The sequence below is a fragment of the Pan paniscus genome, chromosome 1, assembly GCF_029289425.2.
Source record: "Pan paniscus chromosome 1, NHGRI_mPanPan1-v2.0_pri, whole genome shotgun sequence".
NCBI lineage: Eukaryota > Metazoa > Chordata > Mammalia > Primates > Hominidae > Pan > Pan paniscus.
The window spans coordinates 68,856,754-68,875,894 of NC_073249.2; the positions used below are offsets into that span (position 1 = coordinate 68,856,754).

General features: G+C 49.7%; 1 protein-coding gene across 3 annotated transcripts in view; it reads right to left on the reverse strand.

Moving 5' to 3' along the window:
- The window catches only part of KIAA1614 (KIAA1614 ortholog), a 39,237-nt gene extending 37,020 nt beyond the window's left edge, over nt 1–2,217 (reverse strand). Inside the window, exon 1 of one of the 3 annotated variants that reach the window (XM_063603601.1) lies at nt 1,187–2,216. In XM_063603601.1, the coding sequence (XP_063459671.1) occupies nt 1,187–2,148 (962 nt within the window). In that variant the 5' untranslated portion in view covers nt 2,149–2,216. Of the gene's footprint in view, nt 1–1,186 lie in introns of all 3 variants that reach the window. The other 2 variants (XM_034941782.4, XM_063603602.1) reach the window with 2 other exon arrangements.
- Between the last annotated feature and the right edge of the window lie 16,924 nt (nt 2,218–19,141).

Here is a 19,141-nt window from a genome sequence, read left to right on the forward strand (position 1 = left end):
CAGGTGCCAAGAGGAGGCCCAGTTTGGAATCCAAAGCTTCTCATTCCAAGCCCAGGCCTTTTCCAAAACATGTAGTGATCACTTAACCCTACTCCCCTTATTCTGTAAATGATAATGTTCCATCCCCAGAGGCTAGGTGGCTTGTCAGCGCTGCACAGATCCTTAGCAGCATGGCTGATGTTTACCCCTTCACAAGGAATGAAGGTGAGCAGGGGTTTGACTCAGGGTGTTGCATGCATATCTACGTGCCACAGCGTTTTAATATTGATTCTACCTTCTGAGAAAAATACAACTTTAATATCATACATCTAGATGTGCCCCACTTGAAGTAAACTTTGTGCATAAAAATCCTTATGTGTATACACTACAAATTAGGAGTTATCCACTTCATAACACGGACCAAGTATTCACCATAAAATTCTCTTAAATGGCAAGTCTCTCTGTAGTCGTTTATTACAATTCAATTTATACACAAGCTTTCAGGAATGCACATATTTTATAAAGCAAACTACACATATAATGCGAAATGTCACACCAGTTTTAAGCCAGTAAAGTTTAAGGATTATCTTTAGGAGGACAGAAATAATTTGTTCTATGAGTTAATCTAGAATGCAGCAAGTTTCTCTTTGCATCTCCTTCTTCTCCTCTAAAGTCCAATCCAGAAAACAGGGGATTAGAATGTAATATGAGCAATTTCTGTTAAGTTAAAATAACTTTTTGTTTTGGGGGAGGCTGAAGCCAGAGGAGGCCGGGCTTGAGCCCGGGAGGTCGAGGTTGCAGTGAGCCATGATCGCACCACTGCACTCCAGCCTGGGCGACAGAGCGAGACCCTGGCTCCAAAAAATTAAAGTAAGAATTGTTGATGGGTAAACTCTGGAACAGCACGCCAGAGACCTTAAAGAATGAGACCCTCCCACTGGAGTCCCCTGGGCACGGGCTTTCGGGAAGATCGGTCAGCTCGGAGCTGCCTGGTTCTATGGCCCAAGCACTGTGATGTATTTCCCCTAACTCAGAGGGGCCAAACGAAGATGGACATGAAGGGCGGGCCTCCCCACGACCCTTCCAGCTCCGAGCCCGTGGGAGGCCCGCTTCCCAGTGGCCAGGGCGACCTGGGCTCCCCGCTCCTCCGCCCCGCCGGTCCGCCACCCCCGCCCGGCCGGCCCGGCGCTGCCTCCTCTATACTCACTGGGGGCTGCCGCCCGCGGGTTTGGCCGCCGCCGCCTCTGTCCCCTCCATCCCTCGGAGAGGCCAGGCCCTCTCCAGCCCCTTCTCCCTCCCAGGCCAGCTGCTGGGATCGGGGAGGGACTTCCAGCCCCGAATCCCGGGCCGGAGCGAGTGCGGCCCGCAGGCCTCGCCCCTCGGGGCGCGGCCGACCGGGGGTCCGGGACGGCGCCGAGGCCGGGCCAGCTCCCGGCTCTGCGGGCAGCCCCCGGGCCCCGGGTGGGTCTGGCCGACGCAGCGCCCCACGGGCCGCACTCCCTCCCGGCGAGAGGACGGGAAGCGGGGTCGGGCAGGGAGGGCGCTGGCAGGGAAGGAAGTGGCATCAGCTGTCCGTTCACGGCTTTGCCGTGGAGGGGAAGAGCGGCCAAGCCCGCGCCTTCCCGGCCCGCGCTGGGCAGAGGGAGCCGAGCGCGGAGAGGTGGGGCCGCGGGAGGGGCTGGAGGAGCCGGGCCTCGGCCTCCCACCCCGCCCGGAGCCCCGCGGGGCCGCCTCTCCTGAGCCGCGGCCCAGGGAGCGAGTGTCCCCGGCCGTCAGAGGCGCGGGATGGAAGTCCAGGGCGGCCCCGAGCTTGGGGACGACGGGGCGGCCGCCAGCCTCGCAGGGCGGTGGCCCCTTCCCCGCGGGAAAGCGGGCGCAAGAGCGGAGGCGCGCGGGGCGCACGGAGGCCGGGGAGCGCGGGCAGGAGCTGGGGGCGCACCACGTTCTCGCCGGGCTCCGCGCGCCGCTGGTAACCCTACACCCAGGGCTCGCCTTTCGGGGTGGAAGCTGAGGAATGCCTTTTGTGTGGACAAGTTTTCCAGAGGAGCCGGCCGCCCTCTCTGTGGGGCCGTCCGTCGCTCCGTAGAGCCGTTTCCTCCGAGGCCAAGGTCGTTGGTTCCCGCTCTCCAGAGGCGTGAGGGAAACCCGGAGGGAACGCGGTCCGCGCATCCCGTCTGCCGCGGTGCCGGAATTGCCCGCCGCCGCCTTGGGTGGGGACCGGTTCTCAGGGTCCTGGGGACTCTCGAGCAGATCACTTTCCCCAGCGCGGGGCGGGGGTCGCAACCAGGGGCATTCCCTGCAGCCGCGGCCCAAACCGACGGAGCTTGCTTTCTCCTTCCACCCAGAGGGGGTGACCGAGCCTCACCTATTTCCAAGCCTATTTTTTCACAAAGACGGGAAGCAATAAAAGTGGCCTCAGGAGATTCCGGAAATCTCTACAAAGAGAAAGTGCCCGTTCATCTTTCCTTCAGCCGACTGGCTTCACTGTGAAGCATGGGGTAGTTGTGCACCTCCAGATGACAGGACAGACACAGCAACAGTAAGGGCCGCGCAATATGTACCCGGGCAGGGGAGGAGGGGAAGGAAGTTTTCTAGAGGGGCTGCCTCTTGAGTCAGGAGGGGGTTACTCTGCACAAGGTGGGGGAAGGGGCGTCTGGCAGGGCAACAGGAGAGCGGAGCCTGGGGAGCTGTGAGTGGACTGGCGTCTTGGCAATCTAGGAGCTTGAGAGATTATCCAGTGCAAACCCTCTGTGTCACAGTACAGGCCCAAGGTTACGTCAGAGGCTTCGAACCAGAGCGACTCCATCTTGTGTGAGGGCGAGGAAAATGACGCTGGGACTTGCTGGGCCACATTCCCAGTGAGTTAGCTATACCCAGCTTCTAGATATTTACGGTTAAGAGAACAAATTAATAACGTTTACTAAACAGACCCAGACTTAGGAGTGTCCTGATATCCTGATATCTTGAGAACAGACTCATTTGTAATTATGCTTTAAAGTTAATAATATCGATTATTGCAAAATATAGTAATTAAGAAAATTAATCCTTTATCACAAACCCTTGTAGCACAGCACATCTCCCCATGATCTTTTTTTATCCTGTGTAAGCGAGTATTGTACCCAGGGTGGATGCGTTCCTCCTCGTACTTTCCAGAACTCCCTCCTCTGTCTATGGAGTAGCTGTACTTTCACCACTTTACTTTCTTACTAAACTTGCTTTTGCTTTGCACTGTGAACGCACCTTGCTTTTTTTTTTTTTTTTTTTTTTTTGAGACAGAGTCTTGCTCTGTTGCCCAGGCTGGAGGGCAGTGGGGCGATGGATTCTCCCACCTCAGCCTCCTGAGTAGCTGGGGCTATAGACATGCACCACCACGCCTGGCTACTTTTTGTATTTTTAGTAGAGATGGGGTTTCACCATGTTGGCCAGGATGGTCTCGAACTCCTGGCCTCAAGTGATCCACCTGCCTCGGCCTCCCAAAGTTCTGGGATTACAGGCATGAGCCACCACGCCCAGCCTTGCCCTGAACTCTTTCTTGCGAGAGATGCAAGAACCCTTTCTTGTGGTCTGGATTGGGACCCCTCTCCTGTAGCAGTTACACAGCTCTGGTGACAGGTGGTCTCCAGGGTCCTGGGTGGCCTCTTCCCTCCCCTAAACTCACCATGTTCCCAGAACAAGAAGTTCCTTTAACAAAGCATTGACTGCTTTTGCTTTTTAGTATTGATCGCTTCACAGAGTGGTGCCTGCACTATTTGCAGTGGGCATACTGGCACCAGGCATTGGCTAAGCGGTTTAAATTCATAATCTCGTATTTCAGCCTTAAGAAGTAGGCAGTGGCTATTGTCTCCTTTCTTTTCTTTTTTTTTTTTTTGAGACGGAGTCTCCCTCTTTCACCCAGGCTGGAGTGCTGTGGCGCTATCTCGGCTCACTGCAAGCTCTGCCTCCCAGGTTCACGCCATTCTCCTGCCTCGGCCTCCCAAGTAGCTGGGACTACAGGTGCCCACCACCATGCCTGGCTAATTTTTTGTATTTTTAGTATAGATGGGGTTTCACCGTGTTAGCCAGGATGGCATCGATCTCCTGACCTCATGATCTGCCCGCCTGGGTCTCCCAAAGTGCTGGGATTACAAGCGTGAGCCACCACGCCTGGCCTATTGTCTCCTTTCTATAGACACTGAGTGTAAGTGAACGCCCCAGGATCCACAGCTGGGTAAGCTGCAGTCCAGCCTCTCAGAGTCCAGGCCCTCATGCCAGTACACTGCACAATGCTGTCGCCAGCATCTGCCTGTTCAACATGGAAAGATTTAGTTTTAAAAAAAATCAAAAGATTTGTGAAAAAAATCATGAAGTGCTGTGATACTGAAAATGTGCTGGCACAGTGGCTTGGCCCTTCCTGGCTTTCTTATTCCTGCCGTCTAAGTTAAAAGCCCCTCAAGACTCCTTCTTCTCCTGCATGCCCAGTGTTAAGCCTGACAGCAGCAACACTGTTACTATTATTGGGGGCATCCTATGAGCTAAGGTACCCCACATAGGATCTTTTACATCTTTACAACAACCATGCAAAATAGGTATAGTGTATCTCCACTTTAGTGATAAAGAAATCGAGCTGCAGAGAGGTTAAGTAGCTTGCCCAAGGCCACACAGCTAGTATAGCTAGAATCTGAACCCAGCTCTGTCTGGTTCCAAGATTTTCTGCCTTGCTTCCTCTTTTATAGAGGCACCTCTGAATTCAGACTCCACGGCTTCTGCTCCCACCCTCCCCCAGAAGTTAATGATCTATAAGGCAAGTTTCTGAAAGTTCCAGCAAAGGTTTAATGTTTAAAGAAAACCTGCCTCCCCCCAATCTTTTGAGATGCAAATAATCACTTTCAGTTTATTTGGGTTAAAGTTTTTTTTGGTTTTTTTTTGTTTTTTTGTGCGAGGGGAGTAGGGTGTTACATCCATATTGAGGCCTTAAAAGCCACCTGTCCTAAAGATACCCATGAGCATGAGCAAACCCTTAGAATGCTGTTGAATTGTGACATCTACATGTCGAGGGCATTCTTGTTCATCTGGATTCTGTTTGGTTTAGCAGATATATGTTGAGCTCCTATGATATGTCAGAGACTGCAGAGACAAAATTTAGCACCACAGACCCTACTTTTGAGGAATTGGGGAGCTGGGGAGGGGCAGGCACACAAACTTTCTATATACATGCTCCCAACCAGGTCAGCATAAGGTGGTGTAGGTTGCTCACAGAAAAGGCTAGATTGAGGGGTGTGTGTTGGGTGAGAAGGGGTACCACGGAGAACTGGGTCTTGGAGAATGAGCAGGAATTAGCCAGACAGAGGGGGAGGGGTGAGAGAAGACGTTTCAGGTAAAGAGATGAGCATAGATGCAGGCTCAGAGGTATGAAACTGCCTGGTTTCAGTGTTACTAAGTGTAAAATTTAACCCAGGAAAGACAGGGGAAGGATGAGGCTGCAGAGCAGGGGAGGTTGGGTCTGGGTGAGGAGCTTGGACCCCACCCTGTGACTGGCAGCCCCTCGGGTGTGGTCTTGACCAACACCTTAGCCCTTGAGCTGGGCACATAACAATCTTATTTATTTCCTTATGCGTCAGACACTTTCATTATCATCTTCTGGAGGGAGTTCTAGGAGGAAAACAAATACAATGTAAACAGTGATCACAAAGCCCCTTCCTCTGCTGAACAACTAGGGAAATGGACCATCCCAAGAAGCCCCTTTGACTTACTGTGAGTGAAAACACAAGCCTCATCCTTCCTCCCAACTTTCCAATGTGCTCTGAACGCTGGAAATACGGCACCATGTGAGCTGTGGAAACCAGGTTTCACTCAGGATGAAGGGAAAAGTGAGGGAGATGGTCCTTCCAGCTCACACCATTAGAGCAAAGTGGGGCAGGAATGGGGTGGGGGCACACTTCTACCATCCCTCGACTGTCCAGCCTAAAGGAGTTTGTCCAAATGGAAACCTGCATTTCCTGGTGGCTCCTGTCTTGCTCACGGGAACATGGTCCAAGGAGGCAACTGATCTGAGCAGCAACTGCTGAGGATCCCATTGCCAGCCCCAGGCCTGCCCTCATCACTTCCTCCAGCAGAGGAGCGAGGGCGCGTGCAGGGTCTACCATGTAGCTGCTTCCCCCCTCCCAAAACCCTCCCGCGGCTCCCCTGTACTCCCCACCGCGCTGCTGGGAAGGCTGATTCTGAGGCCTCACCTATGCAGATTCGGGTTCCTTAGGTTGGAGCAAGGCCCAGGAACCTGTTTCCTTCCAAGATTCCCAGGTGATGTTGAGGCCCGGTCAGTCTGGGGAAGCACAGGGCCTCGAGTTAAAACTCAAAAGCCTTTGCATGGCACATGGGTCACTCCAGCCTCATCTCTCATCCCAGCCCCGAGAGCCTGCCCTGCTTCCTCAACATATTGAGTTGCTTCTAGTTCCCTGACTGGTGGCACCGAGTCCTGTCTCCTTGCCTTTGCCCAGGCATTCCTTCAGCCTGAAGTACCTGCTTCACTCCACACACACACATCCTGCTGTGGACTGAACTGTGGCCCCCTCCAAATTCTTATGTTGATGCCCTAAACCCTCCGTGGGATAGTATTAGGAGGCGGGGCCTTTGGGAGGTGATTAGGGTTAGAGGAGGTCATGACAGTGAGGCCCCCACGATGGGATTAGCATCCTGACAAAAAGAGACCCCAGAGAGCTCTCTCCCTGCACACTCTCCCCACCATGTGAGGATATAATGAGAAGGCAGCTGTCTGCAGGCCAGGAGGGGAGCCCTCACCAGCACTCCACCGAGCTGGCATGTGACCTTAGACATTTGCCTCCAGAACCGTGGAAATAATTTCCTGTGTTTTAAGCCACCCAGTCTATGGCGTTTTGTTATGGCAGCCCGAGCAGACTGACATCCCCATCCCAACTTGGCTGTCTCCTCCTAGACCTTCCACACTCAGCTCACATGTCACCTCCTCAGGGAAGCCTTCCCCCACTCTCTCCATAGCCCTCACCTGTCAGAGCACCTGCTTCTATCAGAGCACTTGTCCACAGTTGTGCACATCTAAGCCCGTGTGTCTCCCACTTCACAGAGACTTCTTTCGAGCAGCACCGTGTCTGATCCTTCCTGTGTCCCTGGCCCCTAAGAGGTGCCCACCACAAAAAAGTTGTGGACCAAATGCCAGGTGATTAAATAAAAGAAAAAATCCCTATCAGATAGCGATGCCTAAGAGAGAGAGGGGCCACAGCTTGCTAAGAGAATCAAGGTCCTCTCCAAAGGATTTGGTTCGTCCACTCAGTATGGCCAGTCCTGCCCCAGGCCCTGCGAGAAAGTCAGCCTTTGGCAGGGCCGGGAGCTGTGCCCAGGCTTCCTGACTGAGCCCTGCTTACGTCTGATGCCCAGGCCTCCTTGCCCGTGGCCCCCTTCCCTCTTTTCTTTTCCCCAAAATGCCATCCATCACCGACAGAGGCATTGGCCTTACACTTCAATTCTAAGTGAGCCTGGAAATTTGGAAATAAAATGCCTATCAGAAGAAGAAATGGATGGGGGTGGGGGAGAAGAGAAGGTAATGAGAGAAAAGTGCAAAAACAGGCTGGGAGAGAACACTAGGAGAGATGCTGTCAGAGGACAGTTGGGCACCTCCAGACTGCAACCGCTGGTCTTCCTGTCACGCCTCGCTGCATGCTGCAGCACACACGGGCACACACACTCGCACACATCAGCTCTGGGCGCTGCACCACCCTGAATCTACAGACGCCCAAAGGAGAACAGATGTGTGGCTCTTACCTGGTCGGGGTCAGCCCACGCCACTCCCCCAGGCTGGCAGGCAGGAAGCCCACTGGGATGGGACCAGGACCCTGGCCAGGGATTTTAACTGCAGACTTCACTATCTCTGCCCGCTCACTCTGCATCAACTCTTGACTCTGCCAGGCATCTGTTTTCATGCCCGACTCCAGTTGCAGCTTTTCATTTCATAATCCTAATCACAGGGAAATGACTGGGATTAGGGATTTTTTTTTTTTTTTTTTTTCTGAGACAGAGTCTTGCTCTGTAGCCCAGAGCTGGAGTACAATGGCGTGATCTCGGCTCACTGCAACTTCCACCTCCTGGGTTCAAGCAATTCTCCTGCCTCAGCTTCCTGAGTACCTAGGATTACAGGTGCGTACCACCACGCCTGGCTAATTTTTATATTTTTAGTAGAGACGGGGTTTCACCATGTTGGCCAGGCTGGTCTCGAACTCCTGAGCTCATGATCGGCCCACCTTGGCCTCTCAAAGTGCTGGAATTACAGGCGTGAGCCACTGCGTCCAGCCGGGAAATACTTTAATACTCTCCCTCCTAGTCTACCATGCTTGCTCTGCAGGGGGCCATCATCAGTATGAGGGAGGTCACCCGGCTTTAACCTGTCTGTCAACAGTCACTGTCAGCTTGGCCAAGTCAATTTTCTCAGCTACGAATGAAAAGAGACTCAGGGAGAAAGATCTTGGAGGATGACTAAGACCTGAAGTCATGTTTGTGACCATTTTCAATCTTGAGAAAAACAGAAAATGTCTATATTATATTAATGATTGGCTTGAGAGACTATGAAAACATATATTAGCATGATTCTCACCTCAATAGTTCAATAAAAAATTATGATCATTTCAATGGAAGCTAAAAAAAGTATTTGACAAAATTCAACACTGTACCTAGAAGTAGAAGCTTTCCTTAATATAATAAAAATACTATATCTCAAAGCCAACATTTAACAGCCAACATAGTTACAGCCTAGTGAAGCTTCAGCACAGTCCCACCTAAGTTAGGAACAAAACTGGAATGCTTCGCATCACCATATTAATTTAACAATGGGATTCTGAAATGTATAATTATTAAAAGGGAGTTGCCAAAATCATTATACTTTGTAGATGATATTATTGTTTACGATGAAAAACCCAAGTAAATTGTACTCAAATTGGACACAAGATAAATGTTCAAATCTAGTTTACCAGGCCAGGTGTGGTGGCTCATACTTGTAATCCTGGCACTTTGGGAGGCCGAGATGGGCCAGTAGTTTAAGACTAGCCTGGTCAATATAGTGAGACCCTGTTTCTACAAAAAAATAAAAAATGAAAAAAGTTCTAGTTTTCCTAAATACCAGCATTAATCAAATAGAAGACAGAACTGAAAGAACAAAAAACCTCAGCCAGAAAAATAATAGCCCATTTAGAAAAAACCTTCACACTAAAGACATTTACAAGCATGTTAATAGCAACATTGTTTATAATACAAAATAATTGAAAACAACTCAAATAGTCATTGATGGTAGAAAGGATAATTGTGGCATATTTGTAAAATGGAATATTACATAGCAATGAAAATATAGCTACAGGCCAGGTGTGGTGGCTCACACCTATAATCCCAGCACTTTGGGAGGCCGGGGTGGGTGGATCATGAGGTCAGGAGTTCGAGACCAGCCTGGCCAACATGGTGAAACCCTGTCTCTACTAAAAATACAAAAATTAGCTGGGCATGGTGGCGGGTGCCTGTAATCCCAGCTACTCGGGAGGCTGAGGCAGAATTGCTTGAGCCTGGAAGGCAGAGGTTGCCGTGAGCTGAGATCGTGCCACTGCCTGTCAGCCTGGGTGAAAGAGCAAGACTCTATCTCAAAAAAAAAAAAAAATTAAATAAATAAAATAAAATATAGCTACAGGGAAAATATCAGTGATTATCACTAACAAGTTGAACAAGCAAAGCGAGTCAAAAAGAAACACAAAATTAAAAGATGCATTATTTTGGGACACATACATTTGGAGTGAAACTGCAATAAAAAGCAACAGAATTATTAACACAGACAGTAGTGCCCTACTGAAGGCGGGAAGATAAAAGGGGGATAGAAATTGGGTAGAAGGACATGGAGGGGTCCAAAGGCAAAGGCAATGCCTTCCTATGTTGGGTGATGACTGTGTGGGTGTTCATGTTATTCTTCTTAACATTGTGAGAGATATATATTGATAAATATATGTACAGGATAAATATCTTATATGTATACATAACAGATCATAATTTTTTAGAATGTGGAAATCACATGAAAAATCTTTACCATGTATGTTAGTCCATTCTCACGCTGCTAATAAAGACATACCTGAGACTGGGTCATTTATAAAGAAAAGAGGCTTAATTGACTCACAGTTTCACATGGCTGGGAAGGCCTCAGGAAACTTATAATCATGGCAGAAGGGGAAGCAAACACATCCTTCTTCACATGGCAGCAGGAAAGAGAATGAGAACCCCTTATAAAACCATCAGATCACGTGAGAACTCATTCACTATCATGAGAACAGCATGGGGGAAACCACCCGCATGATTCAATTATCTCCATTTGTCCCATCTTTGACACATGGGGATTATTACAATTCAAGGTGAGACTTGGGTGGGGACACAGCCAAACCATATCACCATGTATATGAAAGAAAATCTGGGTAAATGGAGAAATATTTATTCAGTGCTCCTGGATACTTATTAGATATTACAAAGGTGAAATTTTCCCCCAAATTAATTTAAAAATTTAGTGTAATTTCAGTCAAGATCCCATAAATAGGCCAGGCCATGGTGGCTTATGCCTGTAATCCCAACACTTTGGGAGGCCAAAGCAAGCAGATCACCTGAGGTCAGGAGTTTGACATCAGTCTGACCAACATGGCAAAACTCCATCTCTACTAAAAATACAAAAATTAGCCGGGTGTGCTGATGTGCACCTGTAATCCCAGCTACTCAGGAGGCTGAGGCCGGAGAATCGCTTGAACCCAGGGGGGCGGAGGTTGCAGCAAGCTGAGATCGCTCCACTGCACTCCAACCTGGGCAACAGAGTGAGACTCCATCTCAAAAAAAAAAATCCCATAAATCGGCAAAAATATTTCATAACAGTTTTGCAAAAGAAGAAATATGGAAGGGGACTTATTCTATAAAATATAAAATTGTATCATAAGGTTATAGTAATTAAAATAGAAACTAATACAAAAATAAACAACCAGAGTAATGTCACATAATAGAGAGTATAAAAACAGACCCTAACTTTTGTTCATCTGATAAAGGGTAGCTATTAAAAAGCCTATAGCTAACATGATATTCAGTGGTGAAATATTGGACACTGATATGGTTTGGCTGTGTCCCCACCCAAATCTCATCTTGAATTGTAGCTCTCATAATTCCCACGTGTCTTGGGAGGGACCTGGTGGGAGGTAATTGAATCACTGGGGTGGGTCTTTTCTCATGACAGTGAATGTCTCATGAGATCTGATGGTTCTATAAAGAGGAGTTCCCCCGCACACATTCTCTCTATTCTGCCAGTATGTAAGACATAGCTTTTGCCTTCCACCACGATTGTGAGGCCTCCCCAGTCATGTGGAACTGTGAGTCCATTAAACCTCTTTTTCTTTATAAATTACCCAGTCTCGGGTATGTCTTTATCAGCAGCATGAAAACTGACTAATAGAGACACTTTCCCCAAGTTCAGGAACAGGGAAAGGATGTTCAGTGTGCCACTTCTACTCAGGGTTGTCACAAAAGTTCTAACCAGTGCAATAAAGCTAGAAAAAGTGGGGGAAAGTATAAAAAATGGAAGAAAAAAGTGTTATTATTTGCAGATTGCATGATTTTGGATGTAGGAAAATCCAAAAACATCTCCACACTCTCAAAATTAAGAACTAAATTGAGCAGGGATCTGGATACAAAGTCAGTATATAAAAAGAAGCCCAAAAATCAAGATGCTGGCAGGGCCATGCTTCCTCTGAAGGCCCCAGGGAAGGATCTGTTCCAGGGCTCCGTGCTAAGAGCTGGCTTTGCTTGGTTTGTGGAAGTGTGACTCCAGCCTTCACATGGCATTCTCTCTGTAGTGTCTGTGTTCAATTGCCCTCATTTTATAAGGACACCAGTAGTATTGGACTAGGGGCCCACCCCACTATATTCATCTTAATTTATTGCATCTCTAATGATCCTATTTCCAAATAATGTCATTTTGAGACACTGAGGACTTCAACATGAATTTTGGAGGGACACAATTCAACCCATAACAGGATTAAATGCATTCCGATAAAAAATTACAACAGATTTGTTTTTGTTTTTGTTTTTGTTTTGAGACAGGTCTCACTTGGTCACCCAGGCTGGAGTGCCCTGGTGCAGTCATGGCTCACTATAGCCTCAACCGCGTGGCCTCAGTCTATCCTCCCACCTCAGCCACTTGAGTAGCTGGGACTACAGGCGCATGCCACCACACCCAGATAATTTTTTTGTATTTTTTGTAGACGTAGGGTTTATTCCATGTTGCCCAAGACTGGTCTCAAACTCCTGGGCTCAAGCAATCCTCCCACCTCGGCCTCCTAAAGTGCTGGGATTACAGGTGTGAGGCACTGCACCTGGCCAAGGAGCATCTTCTGAACCCAAGAGCTCCATGCTGTCCATCCCCATGTGTGAAGACTCGTACTTTGTCACCTTGGGCTGCCATCCCTGCTGAGCTGCAGCCTAGACCCCAACCATATTCATTCAACAGGTATTTATAAAGTTCCTACTATGTGCTGTGTAACTGAGTATCTCTATTTGTTTGGGCACTTAAATTTTGACATGTTGGGAACTGAACGTGTCACCTTTCCCTTCTCTGAACCCTCTCCCAGTGAATGGTACTATCAACCACCCATGCCAGCAACTTGAGTGATTCCCTCTCCCTCAGCCTCCACAGTGACACCGCCCAAGTCCCAGCTCTTGGAGCCACCTCTCCACTGCCTCTACCTCAGTTCCGAGCCCAGGATCCTCCACCACAGAACAGAACCACCTCCTACCTGGCCTCCCTGCCTTCAGGGTGCCCTGCCTCCTTCTCTTACAGCTGGCGAAATAACCTTTCTAAAACCCAAAGGTGATCGTGCCTTCCCAGCTTGTAGCCCTTGTGATCACTGAAATGTGGTTCACAGCTTTGGCTCAGGGCATTGAGCCCTTCTCAATCCACCTCCTCCCACATTCTGTATATACCTCACGCTTCCTTTTCATCCCCCACCCTGCTTGCAGTTCCATGAACACATGTGCAGCCCATACCTGGATGGTTCCCTCCTTCCCCACCTGGGGGGTGCTTCGGATCACCCCCAGCCAGAGTGAAGTACCCATTTCTGATGTTCCAACAGCACTCACTGCCTGCAACTCCTGACGGGTGGGTTTCTTTGTCTCTTCCATGAATCCATAAGCTCTTTTCATTGGTTACAGCCTTGAGCTTTTGGAATTGGGCCAACACTGCCTACACCACTTAGCCTGATTCACAAGGCAACGCTAAGAGTTGATTTTATCATCCCTATTTTATAGATGGGTAAACTGAGGCTTAGAGAGGCCAACTATTTTGCCCAAGGTCCCCCAGTTGTAAGTGGCGGTCCCAGGATTCAAAGGCTGGTCATGTGTCTCCGAAGGCTATCTCTAGCTAGACAGGGATCTTGTCAATGGGGTGATGTGACCAACCAGCTTCTATTTGAAGAGAGCCTGTTTGTTCATGTGGCCCATGTATTTTTTTTTTTTTTTTTTGAGACAGGGTCTAGCTCTGTCTCAAAAGTGCAGTGGTGCAATTCTCATGCCTCAGCCTCCTGAGTAGCTGGGATTACAGGTGCATGTCACTACCGCCCGGCTAATTTTTGTATTTTTAGTAGAGACGGGGTTTCACCACGTTGGCCAGGCTGGTCTTGAACTCCTGACCTCAAGTGATCTGCCCACCTTGGCCTCCCAAAATGCTGGGATTACAGGTGTGAGCCACTGTGCCTGGCCTCATGTATTCTTATTTCACCTGTCCCTGTTGGTGAGACCTGAAATAGGCCCTCCATCAGCCCAAGTGTTTCCCTCCTTATCTTTAGGAACCAAAGGAATCCTAAGCTCAAGTAAGCTATGTCCCTCACCCCTTTTCCTTACCCTACAGTCTCCAAGAGGTCCCAGATTGGCTGGAGACTAATTTGGTTGAGGGTCTAGCTCAGGTCTGGGTATGAACATGATCAAGTGGGATGAGGGTGATCAGCATAGTAGAAATGCACTTTGCTTGCTGAAGAAACTGTCAGAGGAAGTTTTCCACTCAGGACTAATGTGCTGAGATCTTGGGTTGTGGCACTTCTCCCCACATAGCGCCCTCCATGTCCACAGGGACAGCAGTGAAAACACTGCCATCCGCCTCTGTCCCCGCGTTGTGAAGGGCAGATACCAGAATATGTTAGAACAGCACTAAATCACCTCCCAACAACCCCCAAGTCAGAGTTCACAGATGAAGAAGCCAAGACCCAGGAGGTCCCGGAATTCACCTCCAGTCACCAGGCTGGAGGGCGACCCTCCCCCACCATCCGACTCAGGCCTGGAAATCACATTTCCAGCTCTGCTATAACGGGTGAGCCTTCCAGAGAGTCCCGCACGCTGCTCCACCAGACCACTGCTCTCAGCTGGGCACCCCCAAAGAATGCTTCACTCTCAAATCAGAACCCACCTGCTAATTAATGTTCAAAGGGAAACAGAGCCAGTGCTGGAGGTGGTAACCACCAGCAGGGAGGACAGCTGCTTGCTGTGCCCTCCCACACTCTAGGGGCAGGCGGAAAGGAGGAAGGTCTGGCTTAGTCAACGGAGTTCCTAAGCTGGCCAACCCGTGCCATTCAGTGTTTGGGGAGAGGGGGGTCTCCTAAGTGGCAGAAGCTGCTTTAGGTGGGAGGAGAGGCAGGGCATCTTAGATGAATGGAGGCAGCGCAATGGCACCAGAGAGCCCCAACTCTGCTTTTTTCAATCTTTTCTTTGTCCTTCCTCTGTGCTGGCTCAGGGAGGCCTCTTTGGAGATGGAGCCCCGTCCCATCTCTCTTGCTGTGGACAGCCCCTTGAACACTGCCTCAAACAAGTGGGAGGTCAGCTTCTGGCTGGGGGTGCTGTGTGTCAAGCTCTGAAGAGCAGTCAGGTCCTCTCTTCCTCTTGGGGACTTTGTCCCTGCCACAGTGGGGACAGACACCATGGAGCCTCACCAGCATCTGCAGGCCAGATGGCCTCCAACCAGCCCAGGCTGTGGGACATGAGCTTGGGGGAGCGCCTTCCGGAGGAGGCCCTGTCTGCAGTGTCGGGGGTGGGGGCTGTGCTTGTGTGTGTGTGGAAGCTGCCCTCTGGGCTTTTCTCCTGCAGCCTGGCTCCCTCTTGGAAGCCCTGTGGCCCCAGGCTGTGCAGCCATGTCCGTGGGGACTCCTGCCTCCTCGCTCCCTCCTGCCTCCACCAGCCTGGGGGATTCTGCTGAAGACACAGATGAACCTCAGAAGCAGTCTCTATCCGAGCAGAATCTGCTCCATTTCTGTGGCCCACTGGAAAGTTTTTTCCTGGGTTAAATCAAGGTGTGTGGTGGGTGAAGGATGGAGGGAAAGACCCAAGTCTGAACAGTCCAGGCTGAGACTCCACCATCTGGCTTCAGCCCTGGCTGGGCCACATCCAGCTGTGGGACCAAGTGCTGGTCATTCCACTTCCATGGAATTCTGTTTCCTCATCTGGACATGGTGGCTGGGACAAACATTTCCAAACCACGTTCCTCTTGTTCATAGCTTTCCTATGAAAAAGAGCATTCAGGTCCAATAAGTGTGGAGATAATGGACGCCACCTCACCCTCTTGTCAGAGACTTGGGACCAAAGGCATTTTAAAGGCTCTGGGAAGGCCTGAAGTAAAAACAAAACAAAAACTAAACTCAACCAGTTTACCTTTGTTTAACTCTGTCTTTCTCATAAGTAAATGACCACAGAAGCCTTTTCCCTCAAAATAGCAATTAGCATCCCAGGAAACACCCTTGGGACAGCCTAGACCAGATAACCTCTCAGGCTCTGTCTGCTACGTTACTCCACACTCTAGCTGCAGGGAGCTGAGGCAGCTGCTGGCCAGCGATTCCCAAGATCCCGGGGGAAGGGCCAGGCGGCGCCCAGAGAAGGCTCCCTCAGGGAATGGTGGCAGCTGATTGCAGCTTTCTTATTTTTATTTTTTGGAAACAATAGTGCTCTGAGGAGTTAGGGACCAAAAAGGGGGAGATTTAAAAAATCTGTTTCCACTCTGATTCTTTGTCAATTTAAGCTAACTCATGTCAAAACAGCTTGGTTTGCCCATCTGTGAAAAGGGAGAACCATGGAGATTTGGTGGGCACTCAAAGGTAACCCTTAGAAAGAAATTCCCACCCCAGGGTCCCTGGATGCCTAATGGGAAGAAGGGCAGAAGCGATTTCCAACATTTAAAGAAGAAGTCTAATGGAAATTATATGTTTGCCATGAGAAATGTCTTTGCTTCTGACTGGCGTTGTATCAACTCAGTTTGATAACATTGGTTGTCATGGGGACAAGAATTATTATGCAATAAATATGGCTGGCTAATTAGACAAAATCTTTAAAAACATAGGGTTCAGGGAAGTGATAAAAGGGTCAGTTGGCAATGAAATGGTAAGGAGCTGTTGACTCAGGAAATCAGCTGCAAAACCAGTTTAAAAGTGTCATGGTTCCGGGTGCGGTGGCTCATGCCTGTAATCCCAGCACTTTGGGAGGCTGAGGCAGGCAGATCACGAGGTCGGAAGATCAAGACCATCCTGGCTAACATGGTGAAACCCCATCTCTACTAAAAAAATACAAAAAAAATTAGCCAGGCGTGGTGGTGGGCGCGTGTAGTCCCAGCTACTTGGGAGGCTGAGGCAGAATGGCATGAACTCGGGAGGCAGAGCTTGCAGTGAGCCTAGATCGCACCACTGCACTCCAGCCTGGGCGACAGAGCAAGACTCCATCTCAAAAAAAAAAAAAAAAAAAAAAAAAAGTGGCATGGAGGGGGTGAAGGGGCCGGAAGGAGGTGAGGGTCTGCTGAGGCAGCTGCTCTCCCAAGGAGCCCTTGGGGACGACGGGGGTTGCGTGCAGAGTGGGTGTTTAATGTGTTAAGTGGCTGCAACATAGTGGTTCTTGTCACAGCATATTAGGGAAGGGTGTCCACGAGCTGAGACAGGGTGCTGGGTGCCACCTTTACTGTGCCGAGCAGAGCAGAGCCCTGGGGGGCCAGTGGGCTCAGGGATCCCCGATGTGTCTTCCACAAGTTGCTTAGAAGCCTTCCCGAGTGACACACACTGAGGGTTTTTCAAGCTCTTCAGAGCTCTGGTTTTATATTGTATGCGTAACGCCCTGCCCCACTGGGCCCACAACCCTCATTCAGCAGCTGCATCTGAAAGGTTCATGGGTGTTCACTTTTCTCTCCAATATGCTGTTCACACAGAATCACCTCTCCAATCCCTTTCTGTCCCTTAGACCTCTCCACCAATGCCCCATTCCATTGTGGTAGCAGCCGTGGGAGCTGGGCCCAGGAGACTTGTCTCTGTCTCCTAGGAGAGCAGCGGTGACGATTATGGCTGCTAGATCCTTACAAATCACCAAAAAGGTAGCCTCTTTCCTTTTCATTTCTTTCCCTCCCTCCCTCCCCCCCCCCCTTCCTTCCTTTCCTTTCCTTTCCTTCCTTTCCTTTCTCCCTCCCTCCCTCTCTTCCTTCATTCCTTCTTCCCATGTGTCCTTCCTTAGGGGACAGTAGCATGTATGAGTCTTTGATCCAATGCATTACTGAATCCTGGAGGATGTCACCCATGCTCACGGAGTATTGCCTTTGATCTGGCACTTTAGCTATGTCTTCAGCATACCATTCCAATGCTCATTCAGGCTGGCAGCTTCTAGGTGATGCATTATGTGCTACCATTAATGAATCCCATGGTCTTGGGTTCTCTCCCACTCCTCCTTTGCTGTGAAGTTGGTCCTCTGGTCTAAGGTGATATATGGAATCTCACGCTAGCGGATCAAACACTCTCTGAGCCTTTGGATGGTGGTGCTGGTTGAGACTCTATGGTTAGGAAAGGGAAACCCATACCCTCCATATGTGCCTATTCCTGTAAGAACAAACTACTGGGCCTTCCAGGATGGAAAAGCCCCATTTTGCCAACTTGCCATCAAGTAGCTGGTTTTCTTGAGGAATGGGTGCCATATTGGGGACTCAGTGTTGGTCTCTGTTGCAGGTAGTTTGGGCCTTGAAGCAGCAGACAAATTATCTTGATTGAGACTCCATGCTGTTGGCCCGTACAAGAAGAGCCTCCATCTCTGCCACTTTGTTCATGTTGCCATCATGCCAACACTGGCGAGCCTGGCTGGCTGAAGTTGGTGGGCTGAGTCACCCGACTGCCTGGCTGTTTAGTTGTCAATGGTGGATGCTCTTTGGTGGTTGTTAACATGTGATACAAAGATTTGCCCGCCTCCTTAGGTCCATTCATGTGCCTCTGCCCCAGCCTCCTTATCCCTGATCTGTTTTTTCTGACCATCTGGGCCAGGCCATTTTCCACTATATACTCTAACCTTAGATCACTTCTCTTTCCCACACTAAGTGGGTAACCAGGTGCACTACTCAAAGCTCTGATCATTAGGAAGCTTTTCCTTCACTACTGTCTTTCAAGACTACCCGTGTGAGGCTGCAGTGTAGCTACCATCTGATTTCAGCTCGCATCCATATGTGGAGCTGACCCATCCATGCAACAAGCTCAGGCTTTCCCCTCCTCTTTCAACTGGTCTTATAGGATCCCCCGTACAGCCACAGGTGTGCTCTGAAAGGGGAGCTGTGGTACAATGTAGCAGATGACAGGGGGTCTGGGTTTTCTGCTCATGCAGCCTGCTTGTGTCCTCTGACCCCACTTGTGCTCATTTCTGGAGGTACCACATCCATCTTACAATGGATTGTTGCTGGGGCCATCTGACTTATTGGGCTTGATAGGACACAGTACCTTTTGGACAGTTCTAGCCACATTGTCCATGGTGACCATGGTCACTCTTTCTCCTCTACCAGGGCTCGCTGGCAGGGTAGGAGTTGTTTTTCAAAGGTATGCAATTCTTCACTGAAGATGGCGGGGTCTTTCTCTAGAGCCTCAGCGGCTTGCATTCTGATACCCACTGGGGCTTGCCACAAACTCTGCACAGTATCTTTTCCCACCACTGATACTGCCATAGAGTCTGTCAGATCATACAGCCTAAGCCACAGGATTGCTTGCTTGATAGCCTGGGCTGGTTGCAGAGCCCTTTCCTGCTCTGGGACCCACTCAAAGATGGCAGTCTGTCATGTCACCTGATATGAGTTGTAGTAGTATCCCCAGGTGCAGAATATGCTGACTTAAGAAACTGAGGC